Source organism: Pseudoliparis swirei, chromosome 11 (assembly GCF_029220125.1).
Source record: "Pseudoliparis swirei isolate HS2019 ecotype Mariana Trench chromosome 11, NWPU_hadal_v1, whole genome shotgun sequence".
NCBI classification, from domain to species: Eukaryota; Metazoa; Chordata; class Actinopteri; order Perciformes; family Liparidae; genus Pseudoliparis; species Pseudoliparis swirei.
In genome coordinates this window covers 11,712,984-11,734,524 of record NC_079398.1, presented here as the reverse complement: position 1 = coordinate 11,734,524, position 21,541 = coordinate 11,712,984, and the positions used below count along the sequence as shown (strand labels likewise).

The 21,541-nt window shown below is 46.3% G+C and overlaps 1 protein-coding gene across 1 annotated transcript; it reads left to right on the top strand.

Moving 5' to 3' along the window:
• The first annotated feature begins 595 nt into the window (after positions 1-595).
• fndc5a (fibronectin type III domain containing 5a) lies at positions 596-17,900 on the top strand. The gene is made up of 6 exons (XM_056426748.1): positions 596-656; positions 8,574-8,689; positions 9,274-9,472; positions 14,489-14,578; positions 17,444-17,577; positions 17,838-17,900. Exons 1-6 carry the CDS (start codon positions 596-598, stop codon positions 17,898-17,900), a joined length of 663 nt encoding a protein of 220 aa, XP_056282723.1.
• Positions 17,901-21,541: the final 3,641 nt, after the last annotated feature.

Genomic DNA, 21,541 nt, shown 5'->3' with positions numbered 1-21,541 from the left:
GAGGACGGTTATCCTGACACTCCTGCAGCCTCCATCTCTCTCTCTCTCTCTCTCTCTCTCTCTCTGTCTCTCTCTCGCTCTCTCTCTGTTGCCGTGGAGTCCGAGTATCGGTAACCGTAGGCTATATGACTGTCCAGTCTAGACGGTCATGTACGGAGTCATCGACGCGTCACTCGGCCTGCAGCAGCCGAGCGGCGCTGAGCGGTGAGCACCACCTCCAGCACCACCAGCGGCAGATCTGGGAGTGTTTGTTTGGGGTGGGGGGTGCGTGGGTGGGGGTGGGGGGCGCGCAGCTGGAGCACCGACTCGGCGTGGGAGCAGTCGGCAGATTGCAGCTCACCGGCCGGTTGCCGGCGGCTCGTCGGTGATGTGCTGCTGAATGCGCGCTGTCCGAGGTGCTGAAGCCTCGCGGCAAACCGGTAGTCGCGAGTGCCCCTTCCCGCCACCCCGCCCAGCCTCCACCTCCACTACCACCACCCCAGTCGAGACAGTATACGCATGAACTGAGGAGAATGCCGAACGGCGCCTCAGCGGCACAGCGGCGGCTCGCGCAGCGTCCGCGGCCGGAGTAACGGGACCGCGCGTCGGTACCACGATGGAGCGATTCGTCCCCCTGCTCGTCCTCGGCTGCCTCTGCGTCCCTCGAGCCACGGCGGGTACGTTTATGTTCACGTGCATCCAGACGGACGGCGGCTCACGGAGAGTGTTTTCTTTTATTCATTCTGAATATATATCTTTTTTATTTTAACGTGTATAAAGGTAACGGAGGGATGGCGGAGTGGGAGGTTCGTGCAGGCGTTTGTAAATTGTATTGTTGCGAGACGTTCAGTCTGATGTGTTTGTGTGGAGGTGTCAGCTGTGTGTAGCGGATGTGTAGCGGATGTGTCCGCAGGCATTTCTGCGTGTGTCATCTCCAAAGAAAACAAAAGAGCATTAGAGTGAGTCACAGCTGAGAGAGCAACACGTCACAGGCAGCTGCAGGTGGAATGATGAAGTGAGGCTGAGATGACCTGCAGCCAATAGCGTCTGCCTCAAAGCAGAGCAGTGTGTGCGTGTGCGTGTGTGTGTGTGTGTGTGCATGTGTGCGTGCGTGTGTGTGTGTGTGTGTGTGTGTGTGTGTTTGATGTAAACCAAGCTGACCGTTATATCTAATTTCAGGCTGGTAATAATCTGCTGCACACGTGCACATTTTCCACATGATCGGATCACCAGAGGAGTGACAGTGGTCCTCTCAAAGAGATCCGTGAAACGCCATTAATGCATGTGCGTGTATGTGTGCGGGTGTGTCTGTGTGTGTGTGTGTGTGTGTGTGTGTGTGTGTGTGTGTGTGTGTGTGTGTGTGTGTGTGTGTGTGTATGTGTGTGTGTGTGTGTGTGTGTGTGTGTGTGTGTGCTGATGTCCAACACTGTATGAGTGCATCTTTAAAAAACATGCTTTTTACAGCCGGACAGACAGACACACACACACACCACTCACTGCGATGGCGTGCCTAACTTCACTCTTGCCATCAAAAATGCAACTCTGGTGTGATCATTGCTGAGCTGCTCTTTTCCCTTGCATGCACACACACACACACACACACACACACACAGACACACACACACATGTCTGTAATGGACTCTGGCACGTTGCTGTATTTTGTCCAATATGACGGGCAGAATTTGAAAGAGAAAAAAAATTCAAACAAGCAAGACAGTCTTCTTTATTTATGTATTCAACACGTCACAAAAGGTTCATAACACACTGATTGCTTTGTTATACCCATTTGTAAGTGTTTGTTAATGTGTTTGATATATTGTGCAACTGATGAGTAAAGCTTAATAAAACAACATAAACAAACACAATAATAGATTGCACATGAACACATCCTTAAAGTGAGTTCAAATTATTAACATAAACATGCAAATGATTAACGTCACTAAAAATACATTTAGCTGCCACCCTGTAAATATCTCATCCAGCCACATGTAAAATAATGAGACGTGTCCCTTTAAGTCTTTGCCTCACAGACACCACGCTGTGACACGTTGGTCTGTTTGCACTTTGAAAGGCTGCAGATCATTCAGTGTGCTCCAGGGCCCTTTTGTCCTTAAAGATGTAATAAAAGGCATAAAATGCCCCAAAAAAGTGCAAAGAAAATAATGTAGATGTAAGCATCGCCCATGACAACGCAGCTTCCTCTCCGGCCTTCTTGATTCGTGTCAGCTGCTGTTTCAGTCATAAATGATGAAGCCCAATGAGATTTAAATGTTTATGTGATCAACTGTGAATCTGGCGGCCTGAAGAGTAACGGCATTCCTCCAAGTCGATCCGAGGTTATTTTAAGACTCCGTCAGACGCCTCCGCCAGGGAAAGCGGGCCAAATCGATGAGTAGGCGGAGAGGACTGGCAGGCGCCATTAAACGTATACACAATGGTGACGTCTTTACCGGCTCTGTGTTTATAGTGACTCATGAAGCGTCCGTTGATCGCGGGGAAAGGAAAAGGTAACGTCTCCATTCCAAATGTAAATCGACTCTCTTTACACATTCGTGTAGATGAGGCCGTAATCCTCGCAGGCAGATTTTCCTCGGGCCCGAAAAACAAGACAACAAATCAATGAATCAGTAATCGAACTGAGCAGTGAGGCTCCGGGTTTCTTTGAGAGACGCTCGTGAGGTCATCAGAGGTCATCTTTTCAAAGGCCGTTAACAAAAAATATACCCTAGGAACATTTTGGCAACCGCCTGCGAGGTGACGCATGAGCTGGGAGGACCAGAACATCATGTGACAAGAGAAGCGTGGAGCAATGTGGCGTCCTGAAGGAGACGAGGCCACAGCGGCGGTCTCCTGGAGGAGAGGCCACAGCTGTGGCCTCCTGAAGGAGACGAGGCCACATGGGAGAGTGTGTGAAAACAACCCATCTTCACCAAATGACCATCAAACAGGGAAGAGAGGAGATCTCTGAGCGGGCAGCCAGTCAGTCAAAGAGATGCAGCTATTCATCACACACACACACACACACACACACACACACACACACACACACACACATTTGTTTTTCTCTATCGCATATTAAAAAGTACTTGTGTGTGCCTGAAGGGTTTTTCGGTAGTGCCTTATTTCTTTAAAAAGAGAAAACAGCCGTTGGGTCTTTGATGTTCGTGTTTCCAGATGGCAGTTGTTGATTTTTTTTTGAAATATCAAATGCCTGAAACGAGACGAGTGATCATTGGTCACTGAACACAAAGTCCCTCATCGGTGTCGGAGGTATGGGGGCCGGGCGGTATGGAATCAAAGATCAAATATATCGAGATTGCGACGATATTGCCGAGTTGCCCATTGGTTCTTTTAAATATGAACCCGGTGATACGTTTGATAAATAATCAGCTGTAATGTGGACATGACGACGCAGCAGGTCAACACGACAGAACAGCTGGGGTAATATCCAGAACATCATCTATTGAATGCAGTCCAGATGATGAATCGCCTGTTGGGTCAAAAAAAACTCACGCCCTGTACTCATGCTACAGTGTTTACAAATTATAATTGTGGCAACTTTCCCACAAATTCACAATCAAACAGGTCTTTTGGACCAAAGTAGGAAAAGCACGGACGTCGCTAACAACATTGATAGCTTGGTTCTGTTCACATGTCCCAGTCGGCGGTTCAGCTTCATTCAGCCGTCATTCATTCAAGGCCTATTTCAAAACTGAATAGCATCATTTCTAGAAATCAAGAAATCAAGAAGCGGACTCTCTGCCACGTGGATATTTAAGGGCCGTGGGGGGGAAGGAGACGGACCTAAAGTGAACCTGCGGGATTTGAGGACACTCAAAGAGATGAGGTCACTAGTTTTTTACTCTCCACCTCGTCTCGAAGATACGAGGATTCAACGATCATTTATTGACATTATGCAACACGGCCAAATTCTGTTTCAGTTAATTTGTGACACAACAAACACGTGACGAATCAAACAAAAACTGAAAAAATAAATATACATATGTAAATATAGATGTAATCATATTGTTTTACCATTGTCTCTCTCTTGTCTTTAATTAAAGGAGACTTTAATACAAACTCCCTTTGGAAAACTCACACCTGTGCACACACACACACACATATGGGTTTCTGTTTTTTACGCTTTCAAATATTAAAACGAATATCCGACAGTGAAAGAAATGATAAGATTTAAAAGACATGAGGTGTAGGAGAGGTGCCAGTCAGAGTCGAACCACACAAAACAATAAAGAAAATACTGGATGGAGAGAGATGGAGTGACACCAGACTGGCTCTGCTATCCTTCTGGAAGAGACTGTATTCATCGTCAACAGATCTTTGTCATCTCTGCAGGAAGCTGCTGGATGGTCGGTATCAGTTTGGTCTCTCTGTGCTCACTGAGTCATGAAAGTAAAGTCTGATATGAGGCTGCTGAGTAAGAGATGTAATCAGTTGAATCGGACATGAATGAAGCGTTACTTCTTTCTCTTTTCCAGACCAAATAAACCAAACCACAGCTGTGAAATAAAAGTCGGGACATCTCAGCTTCTGCTGCACCAATGTTTTATTATTCGTATTTATTTGTGTCTGCTTGTCTCTAGTGCCCCGCCTTGTGAACGTGCCAGAGTGAATCACTGAAGTCCCCCTCTGTTATTTACGACTCTTGTCAGATCAGGAAGAGGAGAAAGAAAACATCGACATTTTCAATTTAAAAGAACGTCGTTTTTTTAACGTGCAAACCAAACAACGGCCTGTCAGAGTGACAGAAACCATCGTGGTCCCCGAGGGGCATCCGGAGCATCGATTGCTTCATCGTTATATCTCGTTCTTTTTTTTCTCTCGTGCTGATTATTTTTGCCTCAGCCACCGCTCCACTTCTCTTTCTCTCACATTAGGGGGGCATGGCCGAGATTGAGGGAAAAACAATTTTGGGGGAAGAAATGGGGGATTAGAGCGAGTGTTGAATGTAGGACAGACTGTTCCACACAGTCCTCTCTCCGCATAACCAGCACTACCCCCCCCCCCCTCTATCCTCACATCAGTCTATCTTAGATGGTCCTTTTAAATGTTTAACAACTAATAAATTCAATAGGTATTTTTCCTCATGGATTTATATGGAATGGGAAACTTCACAATGCCAAGGACCCTCCTCTTAATGTTCACCTGTGCTAAGAGAGGGTTAATGAGTTTGATTTGTGAATTCTTCAGTCCCATCAGCCACCCCCCCCCCCCCTTTCCCCCTGCCCCCTCAGGACAGAGTAAACAACAGCAAAGCCACTTCAAACACCCGACTCCCAGCTGATGAGGAGGTGCAGCGGGGCTCCATCCTGCCATCCGCCGTTAGTCCGGCCGTCCATCAAAGCGTTCAGACGTGACACACGAGGCCCTCTCGGATGTGGCGTCTACAGGGCGGCGTGTATGCAAGAGCTGCAGCGGCCCATCCTACCGCCATTACCGACTGCGTGAATCGTACCGGGTCGAAGGTCAAGTGAGCGTTAACCCGCTCTATGACCCATTGACTGCATCTGGCGGGCTACATTACATTTACTTCCCATTGAAGAGCGAGGAGCCACTTCTCCTCCTCCCTATTCGTATAATTGAGAGCGTCCTCATTCAGACGATAAGATAAAATCCGTAGTTGGTCCCAGGTCCATATGGAGCATTCTAATCATTCCCTGGCCTTTTTTGAGCAGGACCCTCGGTTAATGAGGTTCGATCAGCGCCTCGGGCCTCTAAACGAGAGAGTAGACTGTGGCGGTCGTGATGGATTACACTCTCACGCCGCCATGATCCTATGGAGGACTCAAAATGACTTAAGTATAAATAAATAAATAAATGAATGCAATAAATAAATAAATGCTTAAATAAATGTATAAATGAATAAATAAATGCTTAAATAAATGTAGAAATAAATAAATAAATGTATAAATAAATAAATAAATACAGGAATGAATAAATATAAGTTATAAATCAACAAGACATCATTAAATAAATATATTTCTGCATTTCTGTATTTCTTCATTTATTTATTTCTCTATTTATGTGTCCACACGTATTTTTTCATTTATTTATGTGTGACATTTACGTGTCCGTATATTCAAATGAGCTGGGGCGGTCCGAACCTCTGTCTAAAGCATGATTGGTCACAGGAGTGAAATGCACCTGGTGTGTTGTGCTCTACTATTTCTGCCTGGCACATGACGCTGAAGTTGATTCGCTCAGCTCACCGTTAGCAGAAGTTAGCCTCGACAGCTTTTTGACTTCAGCCGTTTATCAATTCCAAGAACACTGAGTACAGACTCGTGTTCTTTTGGAGTCTGGTCTTGGGAGTCCAGACTCTCGAGGACGCAGGACGGTCTTTCTGGTCTTGTGACGTCACCACATCAACTGTTCTTGCGCATGAATTTACTCAAATTATTCACTGTAAAATAATTTACAGTGGAGTAGAATGTGTTGCGGTGTTCACTGTTGTTTGGCGTAGGCTACGAATAAACGATAATAAATATACAACGTCTCGTAGCTTTCCTGACCCAGGGTCGCTACAATATGAAGTTATGAATCTTAACCCTCAGTCAAATTGACGTAACGTTATCTTTTAGTAAATAATAAACTCGTTGTGCTCTTTAGATCCTCAAAAACCTAATTATATCTCATGTTTAGCCGCTACGGAGACGTCAGAGCCAGCGGAGCATTTCAAAAAGTCCTGCCGAGATCAGGCTTCTCTCGGCGGCCACACAGTACGCTGACCGCCCGGAGCTCAGTGGTCCCGCGAGCAGGACCTCAAATCTCCGTCGCATATCCTTATTAGACTGAATCTCGATAAACCGACCACAGATTTGATGCTTAAACAACTAACTTCTCGGCTGAAAACATCCTTAAATTACATTCCGTGACTCAACAGTAGTATTTAGAATGTACAGACAAGAATGCATAATAAACGCTGTTCGTCTACAGATCCAAGTGCTAGGGATCGATTGCTTCTGTCTTGCTCCCTGACTTGACCAATCCTGTTCAACAATGAGGTTGGGACCGCCCAGCTCATTTGAATATACGGACACGTAAATGTCACACATAAATAAATGAAGAAATACGTGTGGACACATAAATAGAGATATAAATAAATGAAGAAATACAGAAATGTAGAAATACATTTATTTAATGATGTCCTGTTGAGTTATAACTTATATATATTAATTGCTGTATTTATTTCTGTATTTATACATTTATTCTTGTATTTATTTATTTATTTATACATTTATTTAAGCATTTATTCATTTATTCTTGTATTTATTCATACATTCATTTATTTATTTATTTATACTTAAGTCATTTTGAGTCCTCCATATGATCCATCTCCATCTCCACGGTGCAATGCTGTCGTGTTTATTGTGTCACGCTATGTGGTGTTTGTCACACCTGAACAATGACCTCAATGAGCCGTTTCCTCCATTGTGGCGAACACGCGTGGGGTGTGCAGCCTGGAGCAACACGGCCAAACACACACACACACACACACACAGTCTCACACTCAATTATTTCACGTCATTATTCATTGTGGTCAAATCTGGCTGCCCATACTTGTTTTCTGTGAACACATTTTAATGAGGGCTTTGTGACTTTGAACACATTGTGTTCGGGATGAATAGTTTTATATCATCATTGTTGTCGTGATGCGTTTGGTCTGGAATTAAAAAGCTCTTTCTTCCGTTGAAATGCTGCATTCATGTCTCTCTGGGTTCTAGAGGGACGAAAGCAAATGTAGAATTGGGAGCGTTTTGGTGTTTGAAGAGCTTCAAATCTCTGTTACCATCAGCTCTGCTCAGACAGACAGAAAAGAATAAAACCAGAGTGCAATGCGGGAGGATTTAATTATTTCACACTGGCAGAGTTACGGTTAATTAACCTGTTATTGTTTCCTGGTCCGCTTGATTTGGGCTTTAGAGCTGTGTCATGAGAAGTCTACGCAATACTGGAAAAGGAAAGTTTTGACTGAGGGGAATGTGTGTGCTGAGCGTCCTGAAGATAAAAGCCAGCTGGCTGCACTTAGGCAGAGCAGCGCTTTGAGCTAATTGATTGTGTCACCATGGAAACAATGAAAAACACGCTGAGCCGGTTCCCCATATTCACCATCTTAGTTCAGCCAACGTTAGCTCCCTCTGCCTCGACACAACGTCTGGAGCTCGGCAGGTCTCGACTCTCTCGGGCATGAACCAAAACGTATCGGACGAGTTCAACGTGTGTCCTGCTGGTGGCACTAGAGGAAACACCGGAGGAGACCGCCACAAAACACCACCCTCATGACGGTGTGAGAGGGCACGGGTTCATTCACCACGAATGTCTCCACAGCATTTGATGGCGATCCATTTCCTAACTTGTTTTAACAGAATTTAAACTTTCTCAAACTTAATTTCAACCTTTCCAATCTTACAAATTTGACCTCACAGACAGTTTTGAGCCTTTTACACCCAACCAGTCTGCAGTGTCTGAGGAAATGTTTAGTCTTCCTGTCTTCATTTGCTTTTCTCTCTCTCTCTCCCTCTCTCTCTCTCTCTCTCTCTCTCTCTCCCTCCCTCTCTCTCTCTCTCTCTCTGCAGATAGCTTGTCGCCTCCTGCCAATGTGACCATCAAAGCGGTGAAAGCGAACTCGGCCGTGGTGACATGGGACATCCCCGAGGGAGACCCCGTTATTGGCTTTGCCATCACACAGCAGGTGAGCAGCGCGCACACAGCACGGAGAACACACACACACACACACACACAAACAAACACGCACACACACTAATCAAATTTATCACTGGCCATTTGATGCCATGTGCATTTCTCTTTACCTTGCCGTTGTATTGCTCGGAGTCAGAGTGCATTATGGGAATTATCACAGGACTCTGGATGCTCTCTGACATCATCAGACAGTGACAGCTCTGTGTTGTGGGTGACACCTGGTATTATGTTCTGCCATTGTGCTCACATAAACACACGCACACACACATTATTCAGGTTCACACATTAAACAAGCGTGAGTGTATGAACACACACACACACACACACTCACACACAGTGATGGAATTGAGGAGGACAGCTTCAGTCACAGCGTCACAGAGGCGTGTGTGCAGAGGAAGTAGAGATGCTCACAGAGTTGTTTCTGTCTCTCGGCAAGAAATATAAAACGTATAATTTCCTAAATTATTGAACTGAGGTGAAACAGCCGCTTTGCTCTGGGTGGTAAAATCCGTTGTGTACTTTGTACTCCGCCTGACCCGCGTTGCTCTCCTCTCCCGTGTCACGCACTCCCAACAGAAGAAAGACGTGCGCATGCTGCGATTCATCCAGGAAGTCAACACCACCACGCGCTCCTGTGCATTATGGGACCTGGAGGAAGAGACGGACTACATTGTGCATGTCCAGTCCATCAGCATGTCTGAGACCAGCCCGCTCAGCGAAACTCTGCGCTTCCGAACGCCGAAGGAGGCCGAGACCCAGGCCTCTCAGAGTAAAGGTACCAGCACACACACGCACACACACACACACACACACACTTGTGATATGGCGGCCAATGGGCCGAGCCCTGCAGAAGATCAATACAATCACTGCAGAGCGCTGACCACATGATCTTCTCACCGCCGAGGCCCTATTAGCACAGGTGGTGTTGTTTTCTGAGACGTGAGGAATTTACTGAAATCAATAACCGCCGAGCATCCTGAGTTATTTCCCCCCGATTCCATCCTCACACACACACACACGCTTGTGTCCTTTAGGTGGTGATTCTCTCTCCTGCCGTGAGACACAACAACAACAACAACAACAGGGCCTCATACTCACACACAGTAAACAGAAGTGTCTCATCACACATATCGCGGCTGGTGATTCATTTCAGGCCTAGTGGAGTAAGGTCTCTGTGCTTTGCTGGCAGACTTTTGCAGATTTTGAAGTAGTGGAGGAAGTATTCAAACACTTTTTTGCCTCAGTAAAAGTACAAATTCAACCCTGTGAACATACTCCACTACAAGTAAAACCTGATTCAAGTAACAGTATGTAAGTATTATCAGGAAATTATACTTAAAGTATGAAAAGCAAAAGTCCCCCATCTGTGTTTTATCATATTTGTCATGTTTCTGGATAAATATTACTGATGCATTAGTGTGTACGTTACACTTTACCGCTGTTCATGTTTACGGTTGCCCTGATTTGACCTCCTTTGATCTACTTCAATGTGTGTTTTCTAAAAAGACCACAAAACACGGCTTTCAGCTTTGAATGCATATTCACGGTGATCCAAGAGGCTTTTTGAACAGTTGAATAGCTGAAGAAGTAGAATAATGTTCTCATCACATCAAAGAACTACTCCTCCTTCATTTTACCAGAAACACTCAAAACAACACAACTGGAGGAGAAGGAAAAATTGAAATCTGAAAAAAGTAACTTAAGCTCAGACAACTGTCGTGTGATAAAAAAAAGTAACATTTTGACCTTTATACTTAAGTTAGATAGACCCAGAGTAGCTGCTTCCAGTCTTTATGAAAAGCTAAGTTAGCTGCTTCGTGGTTACCCAACGGACATCACGGTGGTAACAATCAAAATAAACGTTTGTTGACTTTTCCCCTTAAAATGATCAGATCCTCACTGTCACTCTGCCTCGGTCCACTCATCCGTTTAGCAAAAATGTTTACGATTTCCACATATTAGCTGGCACACACACACAGCGAGTGAAAGCTTACAGTCAGTATCTGTCATTAGAAGTTAGGATCCACGACACGGCGTCAAAACGAGCGCTCGCTTTCCCGTGAGAGCGAGGCGGGGATCTGTTCAAATCGACCCGGATGTGTTGAGCTTTCATACTGACGAGCTTCATCTGGCAGGATGCAGCTCGTCACTCGGCACATTGATGATGACGAAAGTAATGTAAAGGATCGGTGCACCAAATGAGGCAAAAAGAGACAAATAGTCTGTTTATCAAAGCAGGTAATAGTCTGAGTCCAGACGGTCGTCCATTGCGAACGTCTCCGGGAAGGAAAGCGTCGTTTTCATCATCCTCGCTCGACTGCTCGGCCTTCTGTTCTGACACATCACTCTGACAGCAGTGGGAAGAACGGAGGATGAACCTGAGATGGATTATTTCATCCTTCATCTAATGTCCCCTTTGACAAAGGGTTTAGGAATCAGGAGATCAAAGGAAGCGGGAGAGATCTGATAAACAGAACTTTCTCCCCCCCCCCCCCCGGCGCGCGGAAAAACTCCCCTAAAACAAAGAGGAAGGAAGGAAGGAATCTTTTCTTCTCAAAACAAGCCAGCAACTAAATACTGGGAGAGTTCCCCTCAGACAGCATCCCTCCTCAGCTCTGCTACGCCACGTCGGATCAACCTAACTCTACTCTTCTTTGACACTGTGTGGACACTGATGTAGAAGCAGCCATGAAGACAGAGGAAGTCTCCTTTATGGTTTTGACGCCTGATGAGCTCAACATTTTGGTAAATGCACCTTTTAATGCGCTTTCCTTCCTCCAGTGAGATGGAAGATAAGAGGGATCTGTGAGGTCTGTAGCCCAGCGTACAGACTGAAACAACAGCAGGGCCTTGAAGCCTTCATGAGATACACAGACACCTCAAAAGACAGATCCTAATATCTTTAAACGTATTAAATGGGCCAAATAATGTTAAATAAATACATGAATTCAATGTATTTTTTTTTTATCAAACTATTTATTGCAGGTGGAATGTAGTGAAACTGTGACATGCAGCGACATTTATTTAGATAAATCAAATATTACCATACGAAAGAGACGCTACATAGTTTGACTTATCTGTAAAGACAAGCCACATCTTTTCTTTACTCTGCACAAGATTTTCCCAATCAATTGTTAACAGGAAAAAAATACTACTTGAAGTAGAAGTTGAATCTTTTTTTTTTTATGTATACAAAGTTTTCTAAAAGTTCTATATTGATGATTATTACTGTTAGATAATAGTAATAAAAAACAGAAAGAAAGTAAAAACAGGTCTACCAGGATGCTGTATCTCAAAAATATAGTGGAAGGAAACTCCTTTTCTTTCTCTCATGAAAAATCTGCATTCTAAATGAAAAGAAAAACAACTTTACAGAAAGGTCAAGGCCCAAACTTCCCAAAATGACCACTTCAAAAGATGCAGTTCACGTAATGGACACAACCGTGTCACAGGAAAAAAAAATGTATACACAAAAGTCATGAAGACAACGCAGAACCTAGCTCCAACCTTGTTTATGTTGATCTCCATCTGCCGGAGCTTCAGGCTTAAATCTGAAAAACTGACAAAACAGCAGCTCTGGTGTCGAGCCGCGAGCTCAAAGAGGCCAATCGATCTGCAGGATCCACTGGAGCGCGGGGCCCCCACCACATTGGGCCCTCCAAAACATCACAGACTGCATTGAACTCAAAGGAAGGGGAGGAACACTTTAGATCAAGCTCCTGACTTCCATAACGCCAAATAAAGAGACAAAGTCCCTTTGACCGCTTCAAAGACCACGATGGGATTTATAGAGGTGGAGGAGGATTGATCCCGAGTGTTGTGATTGGCTCTTTGCGGTGCTTTATCTCTCTATTACATTCCCAGGGGCCTCGATGAAGCCTCGGCTATTCCCTTCGTGTTCTGCCTCCCTGCCCAGCTGCGGGAAGATAGTCTTTTTAATATAAGGACTCTTCTTGCCGCACCCCCCGTGTGCGTCGGCTTCCTGACATTGACGCTGCTGCACCTAAAATTTAACACATAGCAGCGAAATGTGAAGAGTAAAGCTGACGTGAGAGAGCCAGTATTCCTCATGGGGGTAAAGTCTAGACTGAGGTCTGAGCGGGAAGGAGACGGCAGTGAAATAAAGACAGCAGCCTCATAGGAGCGTGAGAGCAAGTTCAAATGGATTTTAAAAAATGGTCAAAGGTAAAAAGAAGTTGAGGGGAAGAAAGATTGTTGCTAAAATATTGAACACACTATCAGAAGTTAAAGGTGGGCCCCGCCGAGACACGAGGCCGTGTTATGCAGGAGCAATATTAACGTATCATCCGTGATGGTATTGGCTCCAGTTAATATCTGTATGCAGACAGTTTATTCTCCTGATGACACAATGTGTTGTCGGCAGCGCAGTGGAGCAGGATTGAATCTTAAATTCTCCGCCCTACATTATTCATATTTCCTTTGCATGGCCCCCACCCTTACCCCAGATATCTCAAACCAGAAGAAGTCTTAAGACGACGTCATCTCATTACCTTCGCATTCGAGAATGCGGAAGGTTATGTTTTGATCGCTGTGTATTTATTTATTTATTTGTATGTGTGTTATTCGCATAACTCAAAAAAAGTATTCAACCGAATCGCATGAAATTTGGTGGGATGATTGGTTATTATCCGGGCACCATTTGATTAGATTTTGGGATCGATCGGGTCAAAGGTCAAGGTCAAGGTCATGAAAAGGTACCAAAAAAGTGGCTGCGGCGAAGGTATGCGCTCTACCGAGTGCCCGTTCTAGTTTAAACTTTTCTCATCAACTAGTTGACCATGACTAAATGAAGCCTTGTATGTTAAAGTGCACTTGTTTAACCCGCTCTGCAATCTGAAGCCAGTAAGTGTGTCTTCACTTAGTCTCACAAGGGAAGGCCACAATAAAAGTGTATACCTCTGTGCACTCAAGACAAAAGAACAACTGCAGAACTCCACGTGTCCCTTTTTTGAAAACCCTCCTTCAATAACGAGTGTTGTAGGAGCTATTTAATTTGACATTTGTATTTAGTTTTATTGTAAAGTAATATTGTTTAATTGCCTATATATTTAGATTTTTTAGAAGAGCTTTTTTCAGATGATAGTTTTAGTTCATTGTGATCGTTGTTTGAATAATGTAAAGAAATGGGAAACTGCCATATAACTATCACGCTTCAGTGAAACGAAAAGAAGAAGTTGTTTGAATATATTTAGTTTTAGGTGTGGTTCACTGATTGGGTAACACTGGGCCCCTGTGGTTATGTGTAGGTGTGGGTAGCTTCAGGACCAGCATGCATCAGGGTGGCCGATGGTTTTATACCAGCACACGGAAGGCCCTGTCAACATTTTGTTTGTTCTTTTTGTTTGTTTAGTAAATAAATTATCAGAATAATGGAATACGGAAATGGACATTACTTTCTTTTGGCAGCGTCAACTCAAAAAAAAACACGGTGCGTCAGTTTATTAGATTTATAGTTTTATTTTAGTTATTGGACAAATGGCCGCTATGAAGAAATGGACATCGGTAGTTTACCGTTCAGTATCTGAATGTCACAAACTCCAAACCTCCTCCTCTGATCTGAAGCGATGCAAAGCGGTCCCGTCGTGCTCGTTCTGCGCGGCTCGACGTGTCCGTCGTCAGAGTGGAAACCTGAACGCACTCGATCCCTCGATGATAAATCATGACAACATTTACTCCTTTCTGTGTTTCTGCCACGATACAGACGTTGATGTTTTAAGTCAATCGTCATCCCACCGAGTCAGTTAAACATGTCACTCCTTGATTCCTTCAGACGAGGTGACGATGGAGGAAGTGGGCCAGACCACCCAGATGAGGGCGGGGGAGCTCATCATCATCGTGGTGGTGCTCATCATGTGGGCAGGTAAAGGAGCCTCTGACACCAGAAACATATGCAGGAGCACTTCATCTGTGTTTGACTGCCTCTCCTTCTCCTCTCCTCTCCTTCCTCTCCTCCCCTCCCCTCTCCTCTCCTTCCTCTCCTTCCTCTCCTCCCTCTCCTCTCCTCCCCTCTCCTTCCTCTCCTTTCTCCCCTCTCCGCTCCTTCTCCTTTCCTCTCCTCTCCTCTCCTCCCCTCTCATTCCTCTCCTTCCTCTCCTCTCCTCTCCTTCCTCTCCTCCCCTCTCCTCTCCTTCCTTCCTCTCCTCCCCTCTCCTCTCCTTCTCCTTTCCTCTCCTCTCCTTCCTCTCCTCTCCTTCCTCTCCTTCCTCTCCTCCCCTCTCCTTCCTCTCCTTCTCCTTCCTCTCCTTTCTCCCCTCTCCGCTCCTTCTCCTTTCCTCTCCTCTCCTCTCCTCTCCTCTCCTTCCTCTCCTTCCTCTCCTCCCCTCTCCTCTCCTTCTCCTTTCCTCTCCTCTCCTTCCTCTCCTTCCTCTCCTCCCCTCTCCTTCCTCTCCTCCCCTCTCCTCTCCTTCTCCTTTCCTCTCCTCTCCTTCCTCTCCTTCCTCTCCTCTCCTCTCCTTCCTCTCCTCCCCTCTCCTTCTCCTTTCCTCTCCTCTCCTTCCTCTCCTCTCCTCTTGTATCCGGCAACATGGACGAGTACAAGGCAGCGGTCTATGGACTGAGGAGGGCGGTGAAGGAAGCCAAGAGGAGGTACCGAGACAGAGTGGAATCACAGATGGAGCAGCGCGACACCAGGCGCCTATGGCAGGGGCTACGGACTATCACAGACTACCAGAGCAGACCCCGCGCAATGGTGAGTGCCGACGCATCCCTAGCGGACGACCTGAACTCATTTTATGCACGGTTTGAGGCTAGCAACAACAGCTAGCTCGCGCTAACAACAACACCGTTAAGCGTAGCCGAGGTGAGTTCTACCGCTGGGGATGAACACACACTCTCTGTGACCGAGCACAGTGTGAGGAGGGCTCTGTTGAGGGTGAACACCAGGAAAGCTGCAGGTCCAGATGGCATATCTGGGCGAGTACTGAAGACCTGTGCTAACCAGCTAGCTCCAGTGTTCACCACAATATTCAACCTCTCCTGGCTGAGTCCGTGGTCCCCGCCTGCTTCAAGAGATCCACTATTGTCCCTGTGCCCAAGAATGCTTCTCCAGCATGTATGAATGACTACCGACCGGTGGCCCTCACCTCGGTGGTCATGAAATGCTGAGAGGCTGATAAAGGACTACATCTGCGCCTTCCTCCCTTCCTCCATGGACCCGCTGCAGTTTGCTTATCGCCCAAACAGATCCACGGATGATGCTGTCTCCCAGGTACTGCACACCACACTCTCTCATCTGGACAGCCAGAAGTTGGGCTAAGTGTGACTACTGTTCATTGATTAGAGTCCAGCTTTCAACACCATAGTCCCCTCCAGACTGGCCGGCAAGCTGATTGAGCTGGGACTGAACACACCCCTGTGTGCTTGGATCCTGGACTTCCTGACCGCCAGGCCACAGGTGGTCAGGGTGGGCAGACACACCTCCAAACCCCTCACCCTGAACACAGGATCCCCAGGGTTGCGTCCTCAGCCCCTACTGTACTCCCTGTACACACATGACTGTGTGGCCAGGTTCAGCTCCAACACCATCATCAAGTTTATGGATGACACAGTGGTGGTGGGCCTGATCTCCGACAACGGCGAGAAGGCCTACCTGGAGGAAGTTGCTGATCTGTCACTCTGGTGCCGGGACAACAGCCTCATCATGAATGTCACCAAAACTAAGGAGCTGATTGTGGACTTTAGGAGGGTACAACAACAGAGGACGTACTCACCACTGGGGATTAACGGGACTACTGTGGAGAGGGTGAGCGGTATAAATACCTGGGAGTCCACATCACCGAGGATCTGACATGGTCAACAAACACAGACACTCTGGTGAGAAAGGCAAGGCAGCGCCTCTACCACCTCAGGCAGCTGAGGAAATTTAAAGTTTCCCAGAGGATCCTTCAGTCCTTCTACTCTGGAGCTGTAGAGAGCGTCCTGACAGGAAGCATCACAGCCTGGTTTGGCAACTGCTCCGTTCAGGACAGGAAGGCTTCAGAGAGTAGTGCGTTCGGCTGAACGCACTATTGGAACTACACTCCCCACCCTGCAGGACTTGTACACCAGGAGGTGCAGAACCAGAGCCGGCAGGATCATGAAGGATCCTCACCACCCCAACAACAGACTGTTTCAGCTGCTGCGGTCAGGCAGGCGCCTCCGTAGTCACGCTGCAAGAACAGAGAGACTGAGACGGAGTTTCTTTCCTCAGGCCATCAGGACTGTGAACTCCGACCTCACCAGGACCCCCACAACTGCCCCTCTTAGGCACACACACACACACACACTTACTGTAAATATTGTGCTGTTTTTTATTGTAAATAGTGTGTACTTGTTGCCCTTGCACATTCCTGCTGAGCATTGCCACTTTCATTTCACTGCACACCCTGTGTGTGTATGTGACAAATAAAACATCTTGAATCTTGAATCTTGAATCTTGAATCTTGAATCCCCTCTCATCTCCTCTCCTTCCTCTCCTTCCTCTCCTCCCCTCTCCTCTCCTTCTCCTTTCCTCTCCTCTCCTTCCTCTCCTTCCTCTCCTCTCCTCTCCTTCCTCTCCTCCCCTCTCCTCTCCTTCTCCTTTCCTCTCCTCTCCTTCCTCTCCTTCCTCTCCTCTCCTTCCTCTCCTTCCTCTCCTTCCTCTCCTCCCCTCTCCTCTCCTTCTCCTTTCCTCTTCTCTCCTTTCTCCCCTCTCCGCTCCTTCTCCTCCCCTCTCCTCTCCTCCCCTCTCCTCTCCCCTCCTCTCTAGGTGTGATCACTCTCTTCTGTCGGCAGTATGACATCATCAAAGACAATGAGCCCAACACCAACAAAGACAAGACCAAAAACTCCTCTGAGTGCAGCACTCCTGAGCCCCCGACGGGGGGGCTGTTGCGCAGTAAGGTATAACCCCCCCCCCCTCCTCCTCCCTCACGCAAGACATGGCTTCTGGTTTGAGTTATCAGGGCACACGGGCCCACATCATACCCACCATACCCGTCCCGCCCTCCAACCAGCGCAGGGAACAAGTCTGTACCCCTCAACCACCAGTGAAGCCACGGCGTGCGGAGGCGTCCGCTCACTGAAAGAAGCTCTTTGTCTGATTCCTGTGAGTCCTCCAGCCTTTCTCAGACCTGCCATCTTCCTCTCCTCTCCTCCCACAGTTCCCCAAGAACAACAACAACAACAACAATAGAATGCCATCCGTCAACATCATCGAGGTGTGACAGCCAGGAGGGACGACGCCTCCTCTTTTGACCCAGAAGTCCTTGTGTTGGCACAAACAAGCGCCCCCCCCCCCCTTTCTGAAGCCCATCTGCTCGTCATGATGAGGCTCATGGGCCCCTCGCCACCGAGGCCGCACGACTCCGAACCCAAACCCTGATGACATAATAATAATAATAATAATAACATTCAATTTTATATAGCGCTTCTCTAAATACCCGAAGTCACTTTACAGAGTGCAGAGTCCAGTAGTCACACACACAGTCATCCCGGTGGTGGTCAGCTACATCAGTAGCCACAGCTGCCCTGGGGCAGACTGACGGAAGCGAGGCAGCCAATCAGCGCCTACGGCCCCTCCGACCACCACCAACATTCATTCACATCCATACGAACCGGGGTGAGGCTCACGAACACACGTCAGCAAGACAGAAGGGCTTCTACCCAGACTCCAAGCCGAGGAGAACCGTGAGGCCAACTGTCGCCGAGAGGGGAACTCGTTTTAAGAACGCAAATGATGCATCAGAGGGCTGATTCAAACTCAGTAGTACTGCCTTAAACACAATTATACCCCATGATCTACTGAGGAGGATCGACGGCCCTGTAGCTCACATCTGTGTCATATTCTTTCACGATATTCAAATATGTGCGAAGTTAGAGATGTTACGGCCGACATATAGAGTTGAGGTAAGTTTGAAAAAGCCCGGAGGAAATGGTTGACATTGAATGTGTAGATACATTTTTGTATTTCATTCTTGTTAGGTGGTGTCAGCTCATTCTTGTTTGGAGGTGTCACCTTTACGAAGTGTGGAAACATGTATAGAAGCCTAAAGTAAAAGGGTACCACTACTGGGGATGTAGGCACTTGTTGTCGATGCTCTGCTCTTAAAGTCCTTCTATACACTCCTCTGCTGGTCTGTTTATGCGGCGTTACACTGTTACACTGCACCAGTCGCTCTACAGGCGACCGGCATCCAACCACACAGCTCCGGGTGATGATGATGATGATGATGGTCAACCCCGGAGGGTTTCTATGAGCTGATGCCTTAAGGGTGCCAACTATTTATTTATTAAACGACACTCCCTGTGGGCCTTTTTTCAAGATTGACTTCCCTCCTCTTGCTTAAATAAGGGAAATGTTTAAAGCCGCCGTCGGGGATCAGCTCCGTCTCCGAGTCGAGGTTTACATTTGTGATTTATAATTGCAGGTTAGATACATCAAATTTAACTTAAAAACCAGACGCTGATTAGACAAATGATGATACTCTCCTACGTGGCCCCTGTCAACATATTAACTCCTTACTACCATCTATATGCAGGGTTTTTGCCAGAAGGCACTCTTGTAGTTTCCCTCTTTGGCAAAACACGTCGATTCAACTTCTCGCAGAGCGCCTCCTCTCATCCAGTTCTCATCACATCAAGTGTATTTGCACTAAAAAAGCCCGACTTGAAGAGGACACAGCCTGTTAGATAGTGTGGGGGAGGGGGAGACATCCATCTCATTAAGAGTCCACAAACTGTTGCCACCACTAAATAAAACTAAAGTTATTGACAGCCTACATAATCCCTCTGGAGTAAAGACTGGAGACGTTCCACGTTCCCCTCGAGCCCTGCAGCGTCTCTACGAGACGACGCCTGAAACATCGCGGATGCTCAGTGGCGGTCATGGAGCATGGCCTTGCGGCGAGACCACGGGGCAGTAAAGGCGCACTGGATTTATTTGTTTTTAAACTGACAGTGTGCATTTGGTATTAGACCACAAAGACGGCTGGAATATGAACACCTCATTTCATGTCCGGGCTTTTTTAAATATAGGAATGACATCCGCAAAGAAGCATGGTTTGGAAAAATGAACTGCTTTATTATCATGTTGATACTCATTGTATGGAGTGTACAGGAGTCACTGCTGAATGGGGGCTAGCATGGTTCACACGGGGTGTATGCTTACTTCTGTATGCTTCAATAAAATACAAAATCCAGACTATTTCACACTTAAGTTTGTTTGATCTTAAATTATTGATAAGTAGTGACATTCAAGACTAAAACATGAGATTGCCCAACACTTTCTGTAAAAAAAAAGGGTCAGTGGTGAAATATAGTTTTTAAGAAAACCTCCCACAGACCGAAGGAAGACGGGCTCACTTAGTGAATAATACACGTGAACCTCACGCAGGCGTCAACTGAAGAGCACGCAGACACACAATCGGCCAAAGTCGTGTTTCTGGGGAGGAAAGGAGTCGAGCAGGAGGATCCTCGTGGAAACATCGATCAAATTACAGAGTTTCAGACTTAAATTATAGCAAATCACGTGGCTCAGACGCATCGTACCAGAACAAGCTTTGGCTCCACTGCTTCGCACACATGACTCCACCAACAGGACCTGTGCTGAGGCGGCTGTGTGTATGTCGGGTCCCTCCTGTCAGCCGTACCGGAGCACAGCCCACGAACACAAACACAGAGTAACCAGAGGGGGGACAACGGTGGTGCTGAACACGGCTGGCTTTATTAGAGGAGAATACGCCCTCGGAGCCCGTTTCACTTACACATTTATTACTTCATTAAATTTTCCAGTGTTTCAGGGTTTAGTGACACCTTCAGTGCAGACACTCCTCCGAGCAGCCGAGGGTACACTGGGGCCACTGCTGCTCCACAATCACAAGGTCAGTTCACACGAGTGCTCGGCTTTTCTAATAACCACCGAGACTTCTGCTGACCTCCCAATACGGAGGGAGAGGATTTATGCTTGTGGTCATAAAATGTACAGTGCGTGTCTGGGTCTTTGTATTTTACAAACCTCGTTGAGAAGCGTTTTCAGTGAAAAACATTCAATTCCAAAAAGATATAGTAAAAGTAGCTAACTGTCCAGAGGTCTGTGAACTACGCAGATTAGTCAGGACACTTGTTTTACATTACAATTTAGGATGCGGTTGAAAAAAGCTTAAGACTGGGGTGAACTGACCTTAAACAATCACTTCCTGCTAACATCGTGCGGGGCACGACAAACAAACAAATTAAGCCTCACCCCATATAAAAAGTATTAAATGACATTATAAATGCAGAGTTGTGTTGACCTTCATGTCGTAAAAAGAAGCAATCCCATATTTGCATCGGTTTCCTCAATTTTGAGTTGTAAGTGCAGGGATCTTCATTTGCATGACTAAAGCATGCGAGGCTTCACCAGGATTAAATAACACATTTACATAAATGATTATTTGCACATCTTTCTCTATACCTTCAGCTTCAATATTTACACTCGGCTTGAGAAACTGTACAAGGTTGGACTATGCAACAGGAACATTAAATATAATGTCTGTACCCAATATGCCTGCCACTTTTGTTCAAGTGAATAACTTTAAATTCTGCCAGCATTTTCAGAAACAGGTGTGAGGATGTAAGAGGGCCAAGAGGCAAGAAATCAACCGGAACAGATGAGAAACTCGTCAGTGCAGGCCTGGGCGGTTCTCACCACAGACAGTAGTAAACATGAATGGGGAATACAATAAACTAAAAAAAGTACAATATTTTTTAAACAGTAGTACAAAACAGACTTATATACATTTTAAAACATGCATAGTTTCAAATATAGTAAAAGAATGGAAGGCATTCACCATCCTTGAAACCCTTGAGTGCTTGCGCCTAAGCAAAA